This window comes from Salvia hispanica, chromosome 6 (genome assembly GCF_023119035.1).
Source record: "Salvia hispanica cultivar TCC Black 2014 chromosome 6, UniMelb_Shisp_WGS_1.0, whole genome shotgun sequence".
NCBI classification, from domain to species: Eukaryota; Viridiplantae; Streptophyta; class Magnoliopsida; order Lamiales; family Lamiaceae; genus Salvia; species Salvia hispanica.
The window spans coordinates 20803530-20830054 of record NC_062970.1 but is presented as its reverse complement, the minus strand read 5'-3'; the positions used below and the strand labels follow the sequence as shown (position 1 = coordinate 20830054).

At 36.3% G+C, this 26525-nt stretch overlaps 1 protein-coding gene across 2 annotated transcripts; it reads left to right on the top strand.

Annotated features, from left to right (window-relative positions):
* The first annotated feature begins 14806 nt into the window (after positions 1-14806).
* Positions 14807-20972, top strand: LOC125195980 (transcription factor-like protein DPB). 2 transcript variants are annotated; one of them, XM_048094296.1, is made up of 10 exons: positions 14807-15040; positions 15282-15628; positions 16249-16322; positions 18553-18596; positions 19059-19121; positions 19192-19344; positions 19467-19535; positions 19624-19722; positions 20195-20265; positions 20395-20972. In XM_048094296.1, exons 2-10 carry the CDS (start codon positions 15354-15356, stop codon positions 20633-20635), a joined length of 1089 nt encoding a protein of 362 aa, XP_047950253.1. In that variant the 5' UTR covers positions 14807-15040; positions 15282-15353; the 3' UTR covers positions 20636-20972. The 2 variants fall into 2 exon arrangements, with proteins under 2 accessions (XP_047950253.1, XP_047950252.1); XM_048094295.1 differs by having other exon boundaries at positions 16243-16322.
* The last annotated feature ends 5553 nt before the right edge of the window (positions 20973-26525 follow it).

Genomic DNA, 26525 nt, shown 5'->3' with positions numbered 1-26525 from the left:
ATCGCACATTTTATCTCGCACTCCAGTCTGCTCAACACCAAAATCAGAAAGAATACACTGCAGCCATTTTCCCTCTTTTGTCGCTTCAATCAAGGAAATATACTCAAACCTCCATTGTAGATAATGCTGGTGGGGTATGGTGCCCCTTGCACAATGAAGTCATGCATAAACAAATAAATCATACATACAGATCTATTTGATCGATCATGGGAAAATTAACCACATGTTAAACAATCAATTGCATTCAAGAACGCACATAAATACATGCTTATGGAAATTAAACCCTAAATCATGAATTCTACGTTTAGAATTACCGATCCGATTCTCCAAAGAATCGTCGATTGTTTGCGCCTTTTCCACGAGTTGATCTTCGTACTCAACCACGAATCTTCTAATCTATATCCCAAACTCAGAATCCGACCTTTGAGTAGGCAAAGCTTGTCAAACTCGAAAAGGGCTTGATTAGAAAATCAAGAAAACCGTCCACTCACAAGAGGAGGGGAACGAAATTAATCAATCAAATCACTATTAATCTCCTCTCTAATCTCCTTTTATATAGAGTTATTATGAGCCGATTTAGGATCCATGGAGGTTGGTCTTGGGCCAAACCTGCTTGATTTTTACTAATTAAATTGAGCCTCAATTTAATACAAGTCCAAACGAATATTATTATCATCCACTATAGTATAAAATTATTGATGCCGTCAATCCCAAATTACGAGTACTCCGGGATTTACCTCTTTAATTTATTATTTCCCGTGTTTAAGATTTAAATATCCATGAATTAATTTAAGTCTCGTTTTTTGACTTTAATTAATTAATATCTTTTTCCAAGAGTTTTCTAGTTCGAATCATTATTTATATAAATTCCAACCGGCGGGTTTCTGAATAATAAAACCTTTTTCGAACACCTCTTGAGGATATTATCAAACTGGACTCACCAAGACACAATTCATTGCAATAACAATACTAGCACCTCTAAACATTGATCGCCACTTCCCAAGATATCGATTCTTGGATTATGAAAAATTTGCACCATTTGATAAATCAAAGTAGTGCATTATCAATATTGTATTCTCAATGTTATGTCAACAATGATTAAGAAATAACAATCATCGAGACCTCGTCTTTCTGTAAATAGCAATAAAGACTTATCTCAACCGTTAGATCCTTCATGCTATACCACACGTTGTTGTATATTTCCTAAGGTAAGGAAACATGCGGACTGACACCGCAATCTTTTACAATAGGAAGCCAAAGTCTATCTATGTTGTGAAATTCTATCTATCTTCTACAAAGGACCGACAGCGTCACCTTCGTGAACGTCGTTCACGACTCGCCTACTATGTATAAGAATTAGACTGCTTGCTTCTTATACATCTAAATGTTTGAGAAACATCTTATAAATGCATAAGCAAACACCAATACAATAGAATTACTTCTTCTCGCCTTGGGCTATAAGTGGATTGTAGAATTTATTGTATACAAGAAATCTTATTCGTGCAACATGCTCGAAACATGCATTTCGCATACCATTCCAACAAATGCAACCACAAATTGCAAGTTCGACTTCCAACTTATAGTTATGCCAAACAATGTGAAAACATATCCACTTTGAGACTTCATGTTGTCCATATTAGCTGCATAATCACATCACAGAAACCTTCCAACACACCATCGCTTTCGACCAAGCTCCACCTCCAAAATGCAAACCAATATTTATAGACCCCTTTAGATACTTCAAGATTGACTTCAATGTAGAAATGCGGTTTTTACATCAAGCCGATGTAATCTCAGTCAAAATGAGCATTGAGTGCAAGAAAAATTCTTATAGAGGTGTTATTCACTACTCGGAGAAAAGCCCTCAAAAAACCTCGTGTTGCTATCCCCTCAACTTTGGTGAAGCATCTTGCGACCAATCTACCTTTAAATCTCGATTGACTCAACCTCCCTACTTCAACTTTCATCTTGCAAATCCATTTACGTTGATCACTTTCCGTGTTTCGGATATCTCACTAAAATCGTGTACCATTCTTGAGTAGAGACTCTATTTCCTCCCTCATTGCCGAATCCACTTCCGCTCTCTCTTTGTACCTTATAGCTTATTCATATTTAGTTGGTTCTGCATATGAAATTACCTTAGCCACACATAATGTAAAGAAACTCATATCATAGTCGAAAACCAACTTGGTGGTCTAGTATTTCTTCTAGGTCTCTGATTCGTATTCTCTCTTCCGATCATTTTCAATCCGAGATGGCTTGATTGACTCTAACCGTACTCCACCTTCTTCTCTGATTTATGTGGCTTCCAGTCATCCTCGATTCAGCTCCATTTGAGCTCTCACCAATCTCAAATTCTGTAAATCTTCATGTCGCTCGCTTCTGATCTGATCTTTCTGAATGGAATTTCGATTTCATTAAAAGTCACATCCCTCTCACAACAATCCCCGACCCTCTTGTTCCAAACACCAAAGCCTGTATTCCTTCACATCTTCCCGATATCCTAGCATCACACACGTTTTGGCTCTAGATTCTAACTTGTTATGCTTCACTGCAGCATAAGCAGACAACCCAAACTCTTCAACCCGAATAATCACCAAGTCTCTCATACCATCTTTGATTTGGGACTTCATTTGATATAGCGATGAGGGACATTTGTTGATAAGTGAAGCTCGATAATGTTTGTTTAGACTGTAGAGTACGTAGAAAGGAATAACAAGCTTCCTAGGTCCAACGAATCCACTAGATTACAGTGTCTAGGAACTCACGGATCGTTGGAAGATCTCGTCGTCGACACACGTAAAAACCTCTTCAAAAACCCTCAACCACGTATACTAAAATTAGCACAGGGAAGTAGGGATCGATCCCACGAGATGAATGCGCAATTAAACATGTTCAAGGATTTGGGACTATTTTTGGGTTGGAGCACGCCAATTTGGGTTGAGGAAATTAAACTAAACTTGAGTGAAATGCTACGCTAACTGCCTAGATCTAGGTAAACAAATCATGCATTTAACTGGAACAAGCGGGACAATTACTAGATCTAAGAAAACTATTCTCTAAATTACCTAGACCTGGGAAATAAACCGACGGTGGAGACCATTTCCCGAAAAGGTAAAGTACGGATGAAAAGTGGAAAACAACTAACTAAAGTACTAACTAACAAGACATCATCTTCTCCAACAATTTGCATAAAAATTTCGAGAAACAGAGATGGAACGTGGATCGAAATGAAGCACTAATTTAAAGCAATTAAACGAAGAACAATTAAAACTTAATAGATCCGCCTACTACTAGACGAAGAAAATTAAAAGAGTAGCAGAAAGTTCGAAATCCATGCACAACTTGATATTGGCCTTCAAATTTTGCCACCTCCTTCGATTCACATGTTGTGGTGGCCTTCGCTTCTATCCATTTAGACACATAGTCTACCTAACAATATATATGTGTTCCCAGGATGATGGAAACGATCCCATGAAGTCCATCCCCCACACATCGAAGATTTCGACAATCACCGGACCGGGGCCATCTCGCCTCTCCTTGAAATTCCCCCCGTCTCGTTGGCATCTCTAACACCGACAAAACTCAAAGCATCTTTATTAATGTCGCCAAGAGGAACCCACTATCCAATACTTTCCTTGCCGTCTTCCTTGGTCCAAAGTGACCTCCACATGCCAAAGTGTGGCAATGATTCAGACATCTCTTTGTTCCCATTCGGGAATGCATGCCTAATTACTTGACCCAAACACATCTTCCATAAGTAAGGATCACCCCAAAAATTTTAAAAATTTGATTCATTTTTTAATTTTCATCTTCTGGGCCCCGGAAATTTGGTTAAAAACCTTGGCACCCCCCCGGTGACCGAGTTTGTTTAAGGGGCCAAACCATATTTTGGGTTAAGTGTTGCCCCCTTTGCCCCGGATTCCCCAGCCCGGTTAATCCCAAAAACCGCCTCCCTTTAAACCCGTCTAGGAATACCCCCTAGATAATACAAATGCTTTTGGGGAAAAAGCAGGGGTATGGCCTCTTCCGTTTTCCCTTGATGAACCCCCGCTCAAGTGATCCGCTACTCTATTCCCCGTTCCTTTTTTGTCTCTCTTTTCCCCAAAATCAAACCCCTGAAAAGAAACCCCCAACGGATTAACCTCGGCTTAGGCTCTTTCTTGCCAAAAGTAATTTATTTTTTCTGACGGGAAGACTATAACCTGACCCAAGAAGATAAGGTGGGAAATTTTTTCGAATAGTAAACGAGGAACTTTTCCCCTTCTCCGTGGTATCATAGTTCTTGAGCATGATTTAGTGTCTTGGTTTGCTAGAAGATCACATAACTTCTTGCCCATCTTCCGCCCTGGGGCGGCCCCCCACCCCCGAAATCATTTTCGCGCCCAACATTATCTAAAAGGGGGGTGTTTCCCACCGGGGCCCGATTATTGGGGTCCCGAAAAAACCCTCCCGGCCCCGAAATCCCTTCTTGCTCCTTCGAAAAAGCGAATTCCACATCGTTGTGCAACAAATGAGTGGGGGTTTGCGCGATTTTAAGGAAAATCCTTGATAAACCTCCTATAAAACCCCGGCGTGCCCCGGAAGCTTCTAACTTCTTTTTGGTTGGGGGGGAAAGGGGCATTTTGATATCCCACCTTTTTGCCTTGCCCAAAACCTTTGAAAACCACATGACCCGGGACAATACCTTAGCCACCATGAAGTGGCTTTTTTCCCGGTTTAAAACTAGGTGTTTCTCCCGGCATCTTTTTAACACTAGGGCAAAGGCCAAAAAAAATGTCGAACGAATTCCCTTTTATACGGTAAAATCATCCATGAATATCTCAATGCATACTTCCGGGAAATCCCAAAAAAATACTCATCATACCCGGGGCGTTCCCCGGGGGTTTTCACAATCCCAAAAACCCTTCTTGGGGTGCATACGTTCCAAAAAAACACGTGGTGATGGTTTTTCCCTTCTCCGTGGGACCGGGGGTTACCACTAACCCCTTTTGGAAAAAAAACCCCTGAAAACCCTTTAAATACCCCGAAATTCCCCCTTTTTTCCCTGTGGTGTGAGTGTAGGAGAGAAAAATCATATTCGTGTTCTTTTCATGCTCCCATTTATAGGCGTAGAAGTGGGGCCCAGGTATGAATAATCTTTGTTTCCCCCGGGTATTAACTCCCCCTTTGTCCAGCCATTTTTTTTCTTTTAACTCCCACTTTCCTTGGGTTTCCCTTCGCTATCCATTCCTTTTCTTCCCGGATCTAGCTCCCTTCCCCCCCGGTTTAAAAACCCCGGGGCCTAAAAAAAAGTTTTTTTTCACCACAAAACCGTGCATAAAATTAATCAGGGCCCCAAGGGGCCACATATCCCTTCCATGGTGGGTCGCAATGCTTTGTTTTCACTTTTCCGATTTACCCACCTCCTAAGGTAAAAAATACCCGAAAGTTGTTTTTTTGAATCTTCCTTGAAACCCCGGGTATATCCAAAGAGGAGTTTTGGGATTATAAACTAGAACATACCACGATTAAGATATTTGAGTATGTTCTTTCCCCAATCCAATGTCCTTCCGGGATTTGATTATATCTTTTTACCATCCAACAGAAAGCATAGGAAAAGAGACTACCAACGCAGGCTTAGTATTCTTCTCTCTGTTATTGGGATTTTGTCTTGGACACATCTCTTGGATAAATGGACCCCGTGTCCAAAAGGTGAAACCCTTCGGCATTTTGCAGCTAAAGGGGTTAAACGTATCGAGTAAGATTTTTGGGATAAACCGTTTCTTTGCACGGTTGAAAAACCCTTGATAGAGAATGTGCCCCATCCCCATATCTTTCATCTCGACCCCTAACAACCATGTTTCGATGAAAACATTTTTTTATTTTTTCCCAATTAGAAGAAGTCATCTACATAAAAAAAAGCCCTTTCTTTTAACCTTCATACCGCTTTCATTAGGGCACTTTTCGAACCCAAACTTTTACGGTTTGATCAAAACACGGTTCCATGATCTAGATGTTGCTTGGGAAAAATCCCTTTCAACTTCCAAACCATGTGTTCCTTGCCCTCTACCAAAACCTTCGGGTTTTTCCCATGTAGATGGTCTCCTCAAACTGTTTAAAAATCGCTTCGTCCTCCCCAAACTTAAATCCATGAAAATGCTATAGACAAAGAATACGGATCGATTTGGCATCCCCGGGGAGAAGGTCTCATCGTAATCGATGACTTCCTTTGGGTATACCCCTTAGCCACTAGTCTTGCCTTAAAGATTTTAAACCGCCCACCGTCCGTTTTACTTTTTGATATCCTGCTCCCATGGGATAGCCTTCGGGTAGGATAGAAAAATTGGTTTTTGTCTAACTTGGAGTTGAATCCAGCTTTCAACCATTGCAATGATCAACATCTGTTTCGCAAGATTCGGGATCAAGTACATTTTTCCCCCGGGTGATCCATGCACTCTCTCAAAAAAATGTATCTTTGGGCTCACGAGACCCTCCCACGAAGGGGGAACTACAACATTTGGTGTATAGTTGAAATTTCGGAATTGTTGTTACACTAGGGGCTTTTGGTTAATGGAACTTGTATAAGAGCTCTTGGTTTTCACCCCTTTTGGGCTTTGATTCATTACAAAGTCTTCCTCTAATAATGTGGCATGGGTGCTCCCAAAGACTTTCTTATCTCAAGACTATAGAATTCATAGGCTTTCGATCCCTTTGGGTAGCTAAAACACATACCTCCTCCCGATTCCCAGTTTGGGTCCTTTTCCAATACATGAAAAGGAAAACCCCCACACTTTGAGATGTTCTAGATTAAAGCAATTCCCCCTCATTGGGGGAGTAGGCGATTTAGAAGGTAAATTGTCTAATATATGACTTGGATAGCAAGGCATGTCCCCAAAGAAATTGGTAACCGTGCATAACTCATCTCGAACGGACCATGTTTAAAAAAGGTAAACAATAAAACAAAAACATGCTTAAATCAAAAAACACATGCATACATGAATTTCGTGAAATTTAAATCCAAATAATAAAGCCAAAAGGCCCCATTGAAAGGCAAAAATGTGGGGGGATAATATTTTTAATTTTTAATCGCTATAAAAATCACAAAATAATCGGGTCTATTTAGCTAACATAAATCAATCACATAATAATCAGATCTAGTTAGCAGATTATTTAGACAAAACCTATTCGCGTAAATATCACATGTATCATGCTCATAACTTGAATTAATCATGCTTTAAGAATATTAAAACCTAAAACATGCTTTTCTACGGAGCAGAAAAATACCTAATTAATTCTCCAAAGAATTGAAGATGGCTAGCTTTTCTTCTCCACGTGATGCTTTGAGTACTAGACCACAAATCTTCTCTCTGGTTCCCGAACTGTATCCCAATATCAGTGTGGGCTGATCTTACTAGAATACTAGGACTTAAATAAAGAAGAAGGAAAAGAAATCCTTTTGGGAATAGGAGAGGAATTCGAAAATCTCCTCAGCTTGGGAGGGGAATTTTCGAAAATTACAATAATAAAAATTGTGTTGTTTCTGTCTCCTTTATTCTCCTATTTATATTAAGTTTCTTTTGGGCCCACGTGGACAAAGATCTATGGAAGGTTTTTACTAATTAAATTGAACCCACAATTTAATATAAGTTATAATTGGAATATTACGAGCAGCCACTACAGAAGTAATATTGAACTCTCCCCATCCAAATCCGAAATTACAAGTAATCCGGGTTTCCGTTTAACTTTATTTCTCGTGCTTAAGATTAAAATGTCCATTAATTAATTAATGTCTTGCTATTGACTTAATTAATTAACTTCTTATTAATTCCAAGAGTGGACTTAGCATGAAACGCTTATTTATTATTCATAGAGTAATCACACTCCAACTAGCTAGGTTCCGAATAATAAAACCTTGTTTAGCTCCTCTTGAGGACATTATCAAACGAGACTCACTTCGCGCACGATTCAATATAATAGCAATCCAAGCACCGCTAGATATTGATCACCACTAACCAATATATCAGGATAATTGGGTTACGAAAAGCCCACACCATTTGATAAGTCAAAGCAATGCATAATCAATACCGTATGCTCAATGTTAACCTACATTGATTAAGAAATAAATATTTATCAAGACCTCGCCTTTCAGTAGATAGCCTAAGGGCAAGTCTTGCTGTTAGATCCGTTCAGTGCTATACCACACCAATGTCATCTTATTTCAAGTAAGGCTTAGAAATATGCGGACTGACATTGCAACCTTTCTCGATGGATAGTCAAATTCCAACTAGGTTGTGAAATTCATCTCTTTCTTTGTTTAGAACTGACCGTGTTACCTTAAAGTGGACGACGCCCACAACCGGTCTACTAAAACAAAGACTTAGACTTTGTTAAGTTAACTTATACATTTAAACATGCATTAACATCCATCAAATGTAAAACATAACAATATTATGACAAAAAATAATCTGTTTTATTTATTGGAAAATAAAATAAGAGTTTTACAGTATTCAATCACTCGAAACGTGATTTCTAGTATACAAACTCTAACAAATAGTAATGAAACGCTTATTTATTATTCATAGAGTGATCAAACTCCAACTAGCTAGGTTCTGAATAATAAAACCTTATTTCGCGCTCCTCTTGAGGACATTATCAAACGTAACTCACCTCGCGCACGATTCAATATAATAGCAATCCTAGCACCGCTGGATATTAATCACCACTACCCAATATATCGGGATTATTGGGTTACGAAAAACCCGCATTATTTGATAAGTCAAAGTAATGCATAATCAATACCGTATGCTCAATGCTAACCTACATTGATTAAGAAACAAAATATTTATCAAGACCTCGCCTTTCAGTAGATAGCCCAAGGACAAGCCTTGCTGTTAGATCCGTTTAGTGCTATACCACACCAATGTCATCTTATTTTAGTAAGGCTTATAAATATGCTTTGATGGGGTTTGGTGCCCCTTGCACAATGGAAGACTTGTACAAAACAAATAAATCAGATACGGATCTATTTGACCGATTATGCGATTAATCAATTCACATGTTAAACAGATAATTGCATGCTAGAACGCAAATAATTCATGCTCATAGAAAATAAATCCTAAACATGATTTCTACGGTTTAGAGTTACCGATTTGATTCTCCAAAGAATCGACGATTGCTCGCGCCTTCTCCACATGATGATCTTCAATACTAGACCAAGGATCTTCTCTCTGGTTCCCGAACTGTATCTCGATATCGGGGTGGGCTGATCTTATCAAAATACTAGGACTTAAATAAAGAAGACAGAAGAAATCCTTTTGGGAAAATGTGAAGAATTCGAAATCCTCCACAGCTGGAGAGTTCAAAATTTTCGAAAATTTTGAGAATAAAAATTGTGTTTATTCTCTGTCTCCTTTATTCTCCTATTTATATTAAGTTCCTTTTGGGCCCAGACAGGGATCTATGGAAGGTTTTGGATATGGGCTCGCCCAATTAGCTTTTTACTAATTAAATTGAACCCACAATTTAATACAAGCTTATATTGGAATATTACGAGCAGCCACTACAGAAGTAATATTGAACTCTCCTCATCCAAATCCGAAATTACAAGTAATCCGGGTTTTCGTTATTTATTATTTATTTCTCGCGCTTAAGATATAAATGTCCATTAATTAATTAATGTCTGCTATGGACTTAATTAATTAACATCTTATTAATTCCAAGAGTGGACTTAGCAAGAAACATTTATTTATTATTCATAGAGTAATAAAACTCCAACTGGCCAGTTTTCCGAATAATAAAACCTTGTTCGAGCTCCTCTTGAGGACATTATCAAACGAGACTCACCTCGCGCACGATTCAACATAATAGCAATCCTAGCACCGCTAGATATTATTACCACTACTCAATATATCAGGATTATTGGGTTGCGAAAAACCCGCACCATTTGATAAGTCAAAGTAGTGCATAATCAATACCGTATGCTCAATACTAACATATGTAGATTAAGAAATAATATTTTATCAAGACCTAGTCTTTCAGTGGATAGCATAAAGACACGTCTTGCTGTTAGATCCGTTCAGTGCTATACCACACTAATGCCATCTTATTTCAGTAAGGCTTAGAAATATGCGGACCGACATTGCAACCTTTCACGATAGGTAGCCAAAGCCTATCTAGGTTGTGAAATTCTTCTTTTTCTTTTGCAAAGCATTGCATAGATCTGACCATGTTACCTTAAAGTGGACGACGCCCACAATCGGTCTACTAAGCAAAAGACTTAGACTTTGTTTACTTCTTATGCATTTAAATGTTTGTAAAACATCTTATAAATGCACAAGCAAACACAATGTAATAATAATAGTGATTCTATTCGTGCGAGACTGCTCGAATAATACTGAATCGGGTTAAAAGTGGATTGTAGAGTTTTACGTATACAAGCAAGATTCTATTCGCGCGAAACTTGCTCGAAACATGCTTTTCAGTATACCAAACCTAACATATGCGGACTGACATTACAACCTTTCATGATGGGTAGTCTAATTCCTTCTAGGTTTTGAAATTCTTCTTTTTCTTTGTTTAGGACTGAACGTGTTACCTTAAAGTGGACGCCGCCCACAACCGATCTACTAAAACAAAGACTTAGACTTTGTTAAGTTAACTTATACATTTAAACATGCAATTAACATCCATTAAATGTAAAAACATAACAACATTATGACAAAAATAATCTGTTTTATTACTTGAAAAATAAAATAAGAGTTTTACAGTATTCAATCACTCGAAACGTGATTTCTAGTATACAAACTCTAACACCCCTCACTCCTACAGTCGCATAGTAAGCTCGAGATTAGCTTCTAACACGATTCAACACAAAGGATCCACCCCCGGTTTATCACCTAATCGGTTCTAACTCGAAGGTTCCTTATCTTTGTTTGCTCCTTATTCTAAGTTAAAGAGACATTAGAATTAAGGCAATTTCTAAATTAAATTTACATGCTCAACTCAACAAGGATAAGAATAATCACCAATAACAAGAACTAAAAAGCAAAGGAAATCATAAAAATTCAATTAAAGAAGTTCATGTTCAACAACCCTACTACAAATTAGAAGTAATCCCAAGCTCTAGCCACCTATGGTGGTCACAATAACAAGGAAATAAGCTAAAAATACCATGGGGGACAAGGCTTGGGTGGATGAAGCTTCAATCTTGCTCTCCTTCTTCAAGTGTGGCTTCCAAGCTCCAAATCTCTCTCTAAAATCTTTCCAGCCGCCAAAAGTCCCATAGGAAGTCGTGCCCTAGCTATTTATATAGTTTGGGCTGAAAAAACAGGCCCAGTCAATTTTCCCGGTCGGGCATTTTGTTGCTCAAAAATCGCCCGCCCGGACGTTTTTTCTGTCTCGCGACATACGCGCAAAACGCCCGGTCGGGCAATTTACGCCCGCCCGCGCGTTTTTCACTGTATTGCGCAGTCTTCGTAAACCAGTCATATCTTCTTCATCCGGACTCCGATTAGGCGTGCTAGGTATCCACGCGAAGCTCTTTCGAAGGTGAATGCAATGGTGGACTTGTAGAAGCATTTGAAATTGATCTTCAATGGCTGATTACTGTTCAGATTCGGACCATGTTTTCTTTCTCCTCTCTCTCTTATAGTTTGGTCTTTTGTCCTACAATATATCAAAATGAGTCCATTTTTCATCTTAAAAAGTTCGTTAACATAATGCAATAAAGGACTACAATTTGATTCACATCAATGTCACACTTGTTGGACGGCACGGGATTTTAGGAGGTTTTATTTTGTATGTTAGGTGGAAAGAGAAAATATAATATTTATATTATTGTGAGAGAGAGCTTTTTCTAAAAATGGAAATGTGACATCTTCAATGGGACAAACTAAAAAAAATGGGACATCATTCATAGGACGGATGGAGTACTAAATACTCCATCCTTCCATGAATGACACGAGTTTTAATGTGGAATTGGTAAAGTAAGAGAGAAGTAGCGTTAGTGGAATGTTGATCCATATTATTAATAGTGTTTAATTGTGTTAGATAGCAAATATGGGGTCTTTTTACAAACTTGGTCTATTTTTTGTGAACAACAAAAAATGACAAATGCGGTCTATTTTTCGTGGACGAAAGGAATACGAAATTATCATTCTAATAGGACCTTACACTTAAAACATTCTATAAGAGTAAAAATTAGAATGTAACTATTTTAGTTTGAACCATTATTTTAAAGAGTAAACTTAAAAAATGGTACCTGATATTTCAGTTTAAAAAAAATAAGTAGTCTCTGATATTTTTTGTAGCATATTTGATACCTAAAAATCACATTTTTTTTACTTGGAATTCTAATTTTTGCTCCAAAATACCAAAAAAAAAAAAAAACATATTTTCATATTTTTGCCATGAAGGCCATTTTTGGGTATACTAATAGAATACCTAAAATTATATTAAAAAAAATCTTGTTTCTTTTTCTCCTCCTCTTCTTCTTCTCTAATTAATTTGATGCATATAAAATTGCGTATTCTTCCACCTTTAAAATTTTCTTTTTAACTTTTTTATATGCCATCAAAAAATTGCACAATATTAAACCCATGGGTGTGGTTAAATGACGTGAGACTCGTCCATCCTTAATCAAATGGTCAGGGAATTGATCCCTGCTCTTGGATATGAAGCAGTCTTAAATCCATGGGTCGTCAGTCCCACCCATTGAGATGCCCACAAATTAGCGCAGGAAATAATCACTAGGTTAGCCAGTGAATACCCATGAAAATTACCAAAAAATTGCAAAATATTCTTTTCACATGGAGTAAAATTTTTATTTACAAAATTCTGTTTTATAGATTTATAATATAAAATATTCTTCGTATTGACTTATCTAATAGTTTTGTCTTTGTTTTTCAGTTTAGATTTCTTTTTGTTTTGCAGAATAATCTTTTTTAGTAATATTATTATGTACTTCTATAGTATATTATAGATCTGTATTACGATGAAATAGAATATTCTACGTATTGACTAATTTAGTAAAAAATGAAAATTTTGTTTTTTTTTTGTTAAGTAAATAGTTATACTTTGACAAAGATTTAATGTTAAAATATATCATATAATATAAAGTAAGATTAAATATGTAAATATATCATATAATATAGGGAAATTTAGTACTAAACCACGAATCTTCTGTCTGGTTCCCGGACTGTAAAACCGATATCAGGGTGGGCTGATCTCACCAGTATACTAGGACTTAAAATAAAGAAGACAGAAAACCTTTCTCACGGAGGAGAGGAAAGAGGAAAAATCGTCCTCTACAAGGTAGAGAGAGGGGACGAAAATTTTGATGGAAAACAAGTGTGTTTTCTGTCACTGTTATTCTCCTTTTTATATTAAGTCACATATTGGGCCCAGACAGGGATCTATGGAAGGTTTTTGATATGAGCTCTTCCAATTAGCTTTTATCTAATTAAATTGCACCCCAATTTAATATAAACTTCTAATTAGAATATTACGAGCAACCACTACAGAAGTAATATTGCACTCCCCATCCAAATCCGAAATTATAAGTAATCCGGGTTTCCATTTCTTGATATTTATTTCTCGCGCTTAAGATAGAAACATCCATTAATTAATTAATGTCTGCTATTGACTCAATTAATTAATATTTTATTAATTCCAAGAGTGGACTCAGCAAGAAATTCTTATTCATTATTCATAGAGTAATCAAACTCCAACTAGTTAGGTTCTGAATAATGAATCCTTATTTCAAGCTCCTCTTGAGGAAGTTATCAAACGAGACTCACCTCGCGCACAATTCAATATAATAGCAATCCTAGCACCGCTAGATATTAATCACCAATACCCTATGTACCAGGCTTATTGGGTTGCGAAAAATCCGCACCATTTGCTAAGTCAAAGTAGTGCATAATCAATACCGTATGCTCAATGCTAACGTACTTTGATTAAGAAACAATAATTTACAAGACCTCGTCTTTCAGTAAATAGCATAAAGACATGTTTCGCTGTTAGATTCAATTCAATGCTATACCACACCAACATCATCTTATTTCAGTAAGGCTTAGAAATAATCGGACTGACATTGCAACCTTTCACGATAGGTAGTCTAAGCATATCTAGGTTGTGAAATTCTTCTTTTTCTTTGTTCAGAACTGACCGTGTTACCCTAAAGTGAACGTCGCCCACAACCGGTCTACTAAACAAAGACTTAGACTTTGTTAAGTTACTTATACATTTAAACATGTAATAAACATTCATTAAATGTAAAATATAACAACATTATGACAAAAATAATCTGTTTTATTCCTTGGAAAGTAAAATAAGAGTTTTAACCGTATTCAATCACTCGAAATGTGATTTATAGTATACAAACTCTAACAATAGCATCTTTAGTCGAAACTAACATAGAAACATATCCAAGATTTGTGGCCTCCAACGTAAAAATCGACGTCATGGGTCTACCTCCCAACATAAAAAAGAAAAATAAAGAAGAATGGAAAATAAAATACCTTTTTTTCGGCCAAAAATAACATGTCTGGTACCTAGATTAATTTTGTCGCGAGGTTATTATTTTTATTAAAAAAAAAATTAAGAAAAAAGAAAAAAAGAACGGAAGATAAAATACTTTTTTTCGGCTAAAAATAACATATTTGGTACGTAGATTAATTTTGTCACGAGGTACCAAAAAACTATTTTTGTCCAAAAGTAAAAAATTATGTATTTATAATTTTACTATTTAAAATATGTTTTCCCAAATTGTCGATAACCAGTTAAATAAATGGAGTAATAGCAGTAAAGAAAAGGAACCACTTTTCCCTGTGCGATTCTTTGCTTAGAGAGTCGCACTCATCTTTTGCCCTTTTCGACAGATCTCTCTCTCTTTTACCACTAACAGAATGAACAAATTTCCACAAGCTTTTATTTTATAATAATCTGGGTATCTAGGTTTTCAGGAACTGAAAATCACAACAGCATCGCACCACTTAAAACAGCAGATTTAGCCTTCCAAACCCTTTTTTATTTTCAACACACTGAAATCCGCTTCGTGGTAAAGATTTTTCCTCACTTGGTGATTGTTTTTCGAAGTTCATTTTCTGGTGGAGTCCTCTCGTGGGTTACTCGGAAAAATCCCTAATTTATAGAATTTATCGGCTGACTTTACTAATTTTGCCCAATTTTATCTCAATTGTTTTGAAACCATAATCTGTGCAGAATTTCTCCTAAAACCTATAGTTTATTTTCGCCCAATTTTCATCTGATGTCTTAAATTCGATACCTTTTTTTCACAGGCTCGGAATTGGGTGAATTCCTTAGGACTATTTTGGGTCTGGCTTGAGTTTGATGTGAATTGCTGTGTGAAAATGGGGAATCATAGCAACAGCAACAGTAGTACTCAAGAAGATGGGAATAAGAACTCATCAACGGTATCTAAAGGAAGTGGTGGTTTAGGTGGAGCCACCAGGTCATGGGGCACCACCGTCTCTGGCGGTCAATCCAAGTCAACTAGCGGTAGCGTGGGGTCGCCTTCGAGCCGGAGTGAGGCTGCTATGGCTACTACGGTCAGTGATAGTGCGATAATGCGGATGAACAATCTTGATATCCAAGGAGATGATGCAGGGTCTCAGGGGACTGCTGGGTGAGACTTTGACCCCTCTTTGCGTTTTGTTTGTGGTTTGTAGATTTTCACATTGAATTTTGTTAGTTATGGGGAGTTTGATTTGGTTGCTGTTTTTTTCGGCTAGAGTTCAAGTGAATAGTATGATCTTGTCTTGTTTGGGAGTGTTATTCAAGATGGAGCTAAGGCTCATTATGTGATTTTGATGCGATATAGGAGTACTTCGTTAGTATGTGATTTTGTAAGACAATGAACTGATAGACATTGTTATTTATAAGATAACACCGAGCACAGTGTGTAATCCATGGCATTCTTTATTTGAGATGTCATATTAAACATCCATAACACGAGTTTGAGGGACTACTGGATCTAAGGGCCATTTTGTGAATTCGATGCTGTTACTCAAGGATGATTCTAATGCGTCAATTATGTAACATAAGGTTTCAATCGTGTTAGCTGTTGGTCATTTTGGTGGGATGATAGACATTGTTAGTTATAAGACTATGACAAGCATGGTTTGCGATCCATGCCCTTTTAATTGGAGATATCTTATTAAAATCCATAAAATGAGTTTGAAAGCCTGCTATAGTTTCTGCTTATCTCTCTGCAATTGTAATTTACTGTAAATTTAACAGGAACAGGAAGAAAAAGAGAGGACAGCGTGCAGTTGGAGGTGATAAGAGTGGCCGTGGGCTTCGTCAGTTCAGCATGAAAGGTTGCTATTTATTTACATCTCCTTCTTTTGCATACTTAATAAGTATAATTACTGAAAGTTAACTAGTATGCTTAGAATATTAAGTTGGCGTATTCTCCCGAGCGCGCGCACACACGCAAACACATATATGTATACACGGGTTGCTTAAAAAATAACTAATTTTAAATTAATAACATACAACAATGTTAAGCCATTTGATTTTTTTAGCCAGTGCACTAGAAATTGCCATGTGGCAATAAAAAATTTCAATTGTTATTATATAAATTTAATAAGGAAGGGTATTTATGTAATCTAAATTTCTATTTGTTTATGGAAAGTATGGAAATTATGGAAGTAATCTTTTTACATATGGTAAGTTACGTTTTCTATAATATCCGGTATGCGATGATTTTATTCCCTTTTGATATTATTTCCTTTATTAATATTATTATAACAATACCTTATTTCGTTCACAGAAAATATTTGGATCATAACAATATGTAATCTCCATTCAACATAAGCTCGTTTTGCATTATGTTTTATTTTTCCTCGTTTTCGAAAGTTTTAGCCTTGTACGCATGTTTTGGTTATTTCTGAATCAGACTCCCTCCGTCCCGCCATAAGCGAGGCGCATCTTTCGGACACGAGATTTAAGAAATTGGTATTTAAAGAGTTAAATGGATAGTGTAAAGTGTGAGAGAAAAAAGTAGAGGAGTAAAATGAGAACAAAGTAGGTAAGAGAATAAAGTAAGATAGAGAAAATGTATTATTTTTGCTATAAAGGGAAATGACTCACTTATGGTGGGACCACCCAAAAAAAGAAAAGTGACACGATTATGGTGGGACGGAGGGAGTACTGTTACGACTTACGAGTAATTATTTCTCAACAAGGTAAATGTCGATTTTGCCTAATTTTCGATAGATATGACATTAAGTTCTTAATTAATACTCCTTCCATCCCATAAAAATACGTGCACTTTCCATTTATGTCCATCCCATAGAAATATGGGCATTAACATTTATGGAAAGTTATCACAATTTATTACCTCTATGCATCAGGTTATTTACAACTCATACCACTATCAAAATACTAATAATAATGCAGGTCCCACTGTCCACTAACATTACTTTAACTATCCTTCTACTCCTCTCTCCTACTTTACCAATTTTGTCTTAGTTCCCGTGCCACAGCATATGCCCATATTTTTATGGGACCGGGGGGGGGGAGTATTATTATAGCATTTTCTTATTTTGTTTGCAAGAGTATTTGCATCAAAACAATCTATAATTTGCGTTACAAAAACTCGTTAGGCTTTGTATACAATAACATATTGCATTGCAACATTGTACAGTCTGCATTATATATAATTTGTTATTCCTTTAATCATGAACTTACTAACATTATAACATAATAGAGGCGGCGTTATGTAGAATCTGATATTTGAATAGAAAAACACATCGAATTTCATCTATGTCATATAAATGAAACAAACATGTGATATATATAAAGTATGCATTACACGGGAATTGATATTGCATTAGTACATGATATTTTCTGTGAAGAGAAGATCTAACATACACATATGAGTGATACAAAGCATGCAATATATACACCAACACATTACATTACAGCATTATAAAGTATGCATGACATATGAACTGTTATCAATTTTTGGTATAGATTTGATATAATTAAAGCCGCCTTAATTATAGGGATTTCCATATATGATTCCACCGATTTTTTCAAGGTGGAAAAATTTAGCCCTGGAATGCAATACTCAAGAGGTGTAATGCAATTCGTATAGGGGAAATCTAGGCCATGTAATTCAAGATCCAAGGGACCATATTAGTGGTATGTTATTACTCTAAGGGTGGAAGGACACTAGTGCTCCACTGCTCCCCTATATATATATACACACACATACATAGTAGTATAGCTGTATTTAAAGTTTTCTCCAAATTGCTGAGGAAACCTTGTTTGACTTATTACTGTTCCCACAATTGGATCAGATGCAGCATCATCCTTTTTCTATTCCGAAAGTTTAGCTGTAAGATAAGTCGAGAGGGGCATGGGCCAAATTTGTAGGATTAACGCAACACAATGAGAATTTTGGTTTTTCTTGTTCATTATCTTTGTAGAAAGTTCTGCGACTTCTTCATCACTTTGTGCTTTTGAAGAGTGAATTTTAAGGGTCTTGGAATATGCTATCAGTAAAAATTACATGGTATTAACTTTTCTTCTTGTGGATAGTTTGCGAGAAAGTGGAAAGCAAAGGAAGAACTACTTATAACGAGGTTTGATCTTTTCTTTTCAATCTTTGGTTAGTAAATACCACTTGTTTCGTTCCCTATTCCTTATGCTACAGAAGCACGATTTTTCTTAATTTATAGCCACTCCCTCTGTCCCTACTAAGTTGAGTCGTATTCCTTTTTGGGATGTCCCAACTTAGTTGATTCATTTCCTTTTTTTTGACAAAAAACAAAACATCCAATCATCATAACTTTATTCCATCACCTACTTTACTGTCTCTTTATCTTTCCTACTTTATTCCTCTCTCCTACTTTTTACCACAATTTCTTAATCTCTGTGCTCAAAAGTCTTGACTGAACTTAGTTGGGACGGAGGGAGTACTATTTGTTTTCTTTCTTAACAATTCTGGATCCACTTTTTGATATCGGTTTATTGTATTTAGTCCAATGTTAATTTAAGTATGCTGATGTTTAATATCTAATCTGACTTAAAATATGCAATTCTAGGTGGCTGATGAGCTCGTTGCTGAATTTTCTGATCCCAACAATAGTCTTGCATCTCCAGATCAGGTACTTAATCATGATTTATATGTGTTTATTGGTTGTGAAACCTATACTTGATTCTGATTGCGAAATACAGTCACAGCAACAATACGATGAGAAAAACATTCGTCGGAGGGTTTATGATGCTTTGAATGTGCTGATGGCAATGGATATAATCTCTAAAGATAAAAAGGATATACAGTGGAAGGGTCTTCCCCGGACTAGTTTGGACGACATTGAAGAACTGAAGGTTAGTGTTCTCTGTTCCTTTTACCATCCTTCTCTCATTCCACGTCCCGTTTATCATGTCAAAGCCAGATTAATTTTCTACTCCTGTGAATCCAATCTCAGTTGGTGAATGATTAATTGCAGACTGAACGCCTTGGAGTTCGAAGCCGAATTGAAAAGAAAGCAGCATATCTGGAAGAATTGGAGGAACAAGTAAGTGGTTATGATTCATGGGTGTGTGTATAATATATTCTTGAGTAGTCCCATAACTAATTCTTTAATGCCCTATGTTCTGTTACAGTACGTTGGCCTTCAAAACCTCATACAGCGCAATAAGCAACTATATGGTTCAGGAAACACTCCGACTGGTGGAGTTGCATTGCCTTTTATATTGGTCCAGGTAGAGTTGAGTGATGTTTTGCAGAGATTTTCTTGCTTGCGATTTACAATAAAGACAACCGAAACTGGTGTTAGAGTAATAGTTGTCTTTATAGGTTTTGTACATGCATTCAAACATTACTACTGAGTATATTTTGGAAGTGTACCTATGTCAGTTTCAGCCAAAAGCCCTTCCAACCATTTAAAAGTCATAGAAAAGTTACATTCTTTATTCGGTCCAAGTGTAACTCATATTTATGACTTTTAGGGAGGAATCACTTGAACTCAAATTAAACCGTAATGGTGTTTTCTGAAAGAAACTATTGCTCTTGAACTATACTCGACTGAGCTGCATTATCTTTTGCTTTCAAACCCATGACTATGCTTGTAGTTTTTTTCCCTAAAACTGCTAGATGATGCTGATGTTTGTACCTCGAAAAGGTGTGTTTTTCTAAGTGAATCTAATGCTTCTCGTTGATTTGGTAAAACTGTAGACTCGTCCTCACGCTACTGTGGAGGTGGAAATATCTGAAGACATGCAACTGGTGCATTTTGATTTCAATAGGTAAGGAAACTCAATTACATTATTATTATTGGGTGGTGTGAAGTCACATTTTAATTATTAATTGACTAGTATACTTTCAAGAATCTCGATATTCCATTTTTCCATTCTATAATTATGTCTCAACTGCAGCACTCCCTTTGAGCTACACGACGATAACTATGTCCTCAAGGCAATGAAATTCGCTGAAAAGTCGAGAAACGATGGCACTGCCCAAAATATCCCTTCAGATGGAGGCGAGAGCTGCAGCATGGTGACTAGCTACCGAACTCAAGGACCTCATCCTTCCGGGTCAAGCATCTCGAGTAGGCCTCCAAACTCATCCCCGCTTCCCGGAATATTGAAGGCACGTGTGAAGCACGAGCAGCATTAGGGTTGGACTCCGACGCTGAATCTTCCAGTAATATCCTCGTCACATCTGTACATATATACTACATGAAATGGGATCAGAGCAGGTGGGCGGGCTCGTTATAGCCTACCATCGCCTACAAGAACTTTTTTGCATGGCGCTGAATCGAGCGGAAAGTAGGATTATTTGTATCCCTCAGGTAAGTATGAGTATCTTGATTACTTGGTAGATCATCTTATACATAACACACTATAGGCGTCTAAAATTATGCTCCCCTTTGTCTTCGTTGTTTAGAAGATGAACTTCAACTCTAGGCAAACCATATTTCGACTTATTTTTGCATAACTTCTTATTTTCCTTAGATTCAAGAATTGCTATATTTTTGCAACTTTTTTTTTTGGCTACACATAGTCTAAAACAATCGTTTTGGGTTGTTTCCTTCAATGATTTTAAGAAGCCGCTGTCATTCATTGCTTCGTAAATAAAGTGCTCCCATTTACTATCTTATTTTTATCGGGTTTTGACCCGGCCCAAGTCTAAGCCCACTTCTAGAAGGGGGCAGATGTTTTCTCTCTGTCCGTCATTAGGAGTTCCATTTAGAAACAAAGAAAGGGGAATATGGATCCATTTTTTTTATAATAGTTTTATAATAAAATGTGAGGGAAATGCGTTAATTGAATGTAGGGTCTACATACCCATTTATAGTAAAATGAATTGGGATTCCTAATGACGGATGCACTAAAATGGTAAGTTGAGACTGTTAATGGCGGACGATGGAGTACTAGAAGAAAATTTAGACTTGGAACACAGTTGAAAGTATGATTTAATGGTTCACAATTCTTGTACAACCTCCGTCCCACAATAAGAGTCACATTTTATCATTTTGGTTCATCCCGCGGTAAGAGTCTTGTTTCACTTTTATCATAAATGGTAAATGGATCTCATTTCACTAAATCAGTTCGCTAACATTTATTATAAAATCAATATGAAAAATATGGGTTTCATATTTCACTGTTTTTTCCCAACCCAATATTGTGAGATGGAGGTAGTAATACAAGATGGCAGAAGGGAGTAAACGTTCAAAATTTATATGGCAAAATTGCATTCGAAGTTATAAGCTTTAGCCAACTTATAATGATGAAACCTTGGCACTTTGTCTTGCAACATGTAATTAAGTCACCCTTAAATTCCACGGATTAGTCAAATTTTGGAATTCTTTCAATCTTCAAAATTTAGGAATCTGAGTCGAGAATTAACTTGTATGAGACTGGATTTTAACGTGTTGGTTAAATGGAAATACTCTGGCCGCGCTTATGGCAATTTTTACAAGGATATTGGGAAATATAATTATACTCCTACGTACGAAAAAAATCTGATATCTCCATTTTTATTTTGATGATCACTTAATAAAGAGCTAATAAATAGGGCTGTATTAAAATTGTAAACATTATTTTTATGAAAATAAGTGTTTACATTTGGGACTTCCTAAAAATTAACGGCATAGATGGAGATGAATTAATGTCCAATACTTAGGAGGTGTTCACCTTCCATGAAATAGGCGATTATGGGTAGGTATGCTTATTCGGCCGGTTCCGGTTCTAATCGGACCAATTGATCGGTTTACCAGTTTTAAAATTCTCATAAATTAAGAACTGGTCGATTTCGGTTCCGAACCAGAACCGATGTGTAATTTTAATCCGAATTTATTTATAATTTTAAATAGTTCAATACTAAAAAAATAATAATCCAACATCTAGAAATATAACAAATAATACCTAAAAATTCAAATAAATACACAAAAATACAAACCAAAATTTAATAATATTCATATATGGATAAGAGTGATGACAAGTGTAGTAGGTCGGACTAGTTTATATTAACAATTTTTTAATACAAAAATAGGAGTTCTAAACTTTAGCACATTTTTAAAAAATTGAGTTTTAAAATTGAATTCCATTTTCCCTTTTTGGTTAAACAAATATTCATTGGAATTTTCAATACTAATTGATCTTGTTGTAACTGTTTGGTTTATAACGGAACAGTTAATAAATTATTCACAAATAGGTTAAAATCGTATGTTAAATGAATTGTTGCATAAATTTGTTATAAAGTTAAATTTTTAACATATGAAACGATATTGTATTTGTATAAGTTCTTTTGAAAACCAAAAAAACAAACTTATTATGTCATGCTCGTTGTAGTTAGTTCATAAAAAATGGATTAGGGAAATAATTGTAGATTCAATGTATCGCGGTTTAAACATTTTAAATACTCTAGAAAATAGAGCTCGCAAATCTAACACTGTTTAAATCTAAAAATCACTCAATGTTTCAAATTATTTTATTTTAATTCAAAATTAATTCAATTAAATTAGATTTATTGGTATATTAAATTATAAAAAAAATAATTGAATTATAATCCAGTTCCCGGTTAGGAACCGGTCGGTTCTGGTTCTGAACTGGAACCGGTACCGGAACCAGAAAATCCGGTTTTGGATTCTTTATTAATCGGCTAAACCCTAAACCCTAAACCCTAAACCCTTAACCGAGAACCGGAGAACTGTTTAAGCACCCTTAGTTATGGGCTTATATCTGATGAATTTCATGTATTCAGATAATGTGTTAGCAATCTTGTAAAGCCAAGTAAAATTGCAAGGCTCGCATTTTAGCTTTCATTTTCGTCCAGAATATTTTTTTTTCAAATTTGTGATATACATATCCGAGATCATGTTACGGATGAATTATACATCAAATGGCTTATTTACCCCCAACTTAAATTGAATTTTCCCAAATTGGTGTATATTTTTTTCACAAAAAAGGCCCCCCCCTAATTCCGCGGAGAGCTCTCTTTCGACATTCAGTGGTGACGTACAACACAACATTCCATCGAGGATGGTAAACCATGGGTCGATTCAAGTTGTCCTCCGATGGAATCAGAATGAATTTTTTTTTATAATTCAGATGGAACCATGGATCGACTCAAGTTGTCCTACGATCAAGTTCCATCTGAATTAGAAAATAAATCCATCCTCCAATGATGATTCGCCGCTGGAAGTTGGAAGGAATTCCGGTTGTGGTTACCGATACGATGGCTGCTTCGATAAAAAGCTTTTGAAATTTCTCGAACATGTTGTGTGCGTTCTTACACGATGACCATTTGAGTGTGCTGCTTGTATCTGTCTAGCATCAGAGAGGAATTGAGATTTAGTTTATTACTAATCCAATTTTGGATATTGAATTGATTGATGGATTAGTACCCGACGTTTGGAGAGTACGGTTGATAGAAGTGGCAGGTTGGCGCCAGTGCCGCCAAACCACTAGGGCTAGCTATTGCCGTGTCGGGAGAGCCAGTTCCGGAAGGCGAGGATGAAACGGTCGGCTTGTTTGGGGGTGAGGTGAGCTTTGTGTATTGCTTGTTGACATCGTTGTTTGATTGTGAAAGAAAGACCTTCTCTTGACCTTGAAGAATGATCATGCCACTGATGTAGACCTTGTTTAAAGGGTAGCACTGGGAATAAGAGCACTCACTTGGTTGGGCCGATCTCTAGGCCTTGAGACCGACCCTTATCAGCCAACCATTGCGGAAGAAGGGCCAAAGAACGGCCAAAACACAACCATTGCTTCTCTATCCCTTTTGGCCAATTGATCGGCCTTGGCCGATGATAGGCCCCACAGCTGGAAGAAGGGCCGATCAATACTCCACAAGTATTGTAATAAAACAGAGATTTGCGTATTAATATTTTTGTATTTAAAAAAATTTATTTAATTTGAAAATATATTCCCTCCGTGTCGCGTTATTTGAGGCGTTTCTTTTCGGCACGAGATTTAAGAAAGTTGTGTTTAGTGAATAAAATAAAGTAGAAGAGAGAATATAAGAGAAAGAAGAGAGAGTAAAGTAAAAGAAAGAATAAAGTAAGTGAAATTATATGTTTTGTTTTAAACCAAAAAAAGAAATGACTCAATTAACTTGGGACAACCTAAAATGGAATACAACTCAAGTAACTTGGGACGGGTGTAGTATTAAATATAGAAATGCGAAAAAAAAATAACACAAAATAGTGATGATGTGGAAATGAAATGGAAGTGGGACGGGCCCTTTGAAAGGGCCTTTCTATTGCAGGGAGATAGGCCCTCTGGGAGGGCCCTTCCATTGTGAATGCTCTAAGGCCCAAATATGATGCCAATCGGACTCACTGAACACTGTATTCATCTCCATGTTGGTGGGCCATACTCCCCACATAACTGATCTAGTTTTAGTTCATTCGAAATTAAATATGCCTAAGCGAACAAGCCCTTAGGTTGGTCTTTGCCAGATATGTAACTATTACTCTCTTCGTTCCGGCTAAGATGATACGTTTGTTAGTCGACACATAATTTTAGGAATTATTGAGTGTGTTTAATTAGAGCTAGAAAAAGGTGAGTGTAAGTATTAACATGAGAGAGAAAGAGGATTCAATATTTAATTAAAAAGAGAAAAAGGTGGATGTAACTATTACTCCCTCCGTCCACGAATAGGAGTCTCATTTCTATCCGACACGGATTTTAGGAAATGTTAAGAAAAGTGAGTGGAAGAAAGTTAGTGGAATAAGCGTCCCACTTGTATACATTAGTTTTAAATGATATGTGAGTGGAATAGGTTAGTGGAATGTGTAGTCTCTTTGCCATTTATGGTAATTATGAACCGAGACTCCTATTCGTGGACGAACTAAAATGAAAAAACGGGACTCCTATTCGTGGACGAAAGGAGTAGTTATTACTATGATAATAAAAATTATAAATACCATAATAATAATATTGGAATTTGTTATTTATTATATTAAACTTAAGTATGATTTATAATTTTAAATTATTTAAAAAATTTAATCAATTTATTATTTTAAATAAGCATAATAATAATAATAATAATAATAATAATAATAATAATAATAGTAATAATAAATTGTACTCCACTACATTAAATACTTAAAACTTAAGATTCCTGATAAGTTGTACTCTCTCCGTCCCATTTTAGGTGTCTCATTCGAGTACGAAAATTGGTGAAAAATTTTAGTTGAATGTGGGTCCTACTTTTATATACCCCTCCGTCCCTAATAATTCGTCACCATTTGACCCGGCACGGGTTTTAAGAAATGTAATAGAAAGTGGGTTGAAAAAGTTGGTGACATGTGGGTCCTACTTTTATATATTAGTTTTATATTAAAATGTGAGTTTGAATGAGTTAGTGGAATGTAGGATCCACTAACAAAAATGGTAAAAATGAAAGCTGACAAATTTTTAGGGACGGACGATAATGAAAATAGGTGACAATTTTCAGGAACGGAAAGTATCAGTTTTATAATAAAATGTCAGTGGAAAAAGGTTAGTGGAGTGTGAGGCCTATTACCATTTATGGAATATTCCAACTGAAGGGGTTGGCAGCGGAAGCGCTAACATAAATCAATTACATAATAATTCTGATCTATTTAGCAGATTATTTAGACAAATTCTATTCGCGTAATTATCAAAATGTATCATGCTCATAACTCAAATAAAACATGCTTTAAATTAATTGAAACCTAAAACATGCTTTTCTACGGTTTAGCCATTATACCTTGATGATTCTCCAAAGAATCGAAGATAGCTAGCGCCTTCTCCACGTGAAGATCTTTTGTACAAAACCACGGATCTTCTGTCTGGTTCCCGGACTGTAAACTGATATCAGGGTGGGCAGATCTCACCATTATACTAGGACTTAAATAAAGAAGACAGAAAACCAATCCCTCGAAGAAGAGGAAAAATCGTCTTCTTGCTAGAAAGAGAGAGGGACGAAAATTTTGAGTAATAACAAAAGTTGTGTTTTTCTGTCTCCTTTATTCTCCTATTTATAATAAGTCACATATTGGGCCCAGATAGGGATCTATGGAAGACTTTGGATA

Bases quoted from the DNA above. Each gene is read 5' to 3' on its own strand.
- LOC125195980 (XM_048094295.1), top strand. From the start codon at position 15,354: ATGGGGAATCATAGCAACAGCAACAGTAGTACTCAAGAAGATGGGAAT. The intron at 18,597-19,058 runs GTTTGATCTTTT...ATGCAATTCTAG, and splicing joins GAAGAACTACTTATAACGAG to GTGGCTGATGAGCTCGTTGC. The intron at 20,266-20,394 runs GTAAGGAAACTC...TCTCAACTGCAG, and splicing joins GTGCATTTTGATTTCAATAG to CACTCCCTTTGAGCTACACG.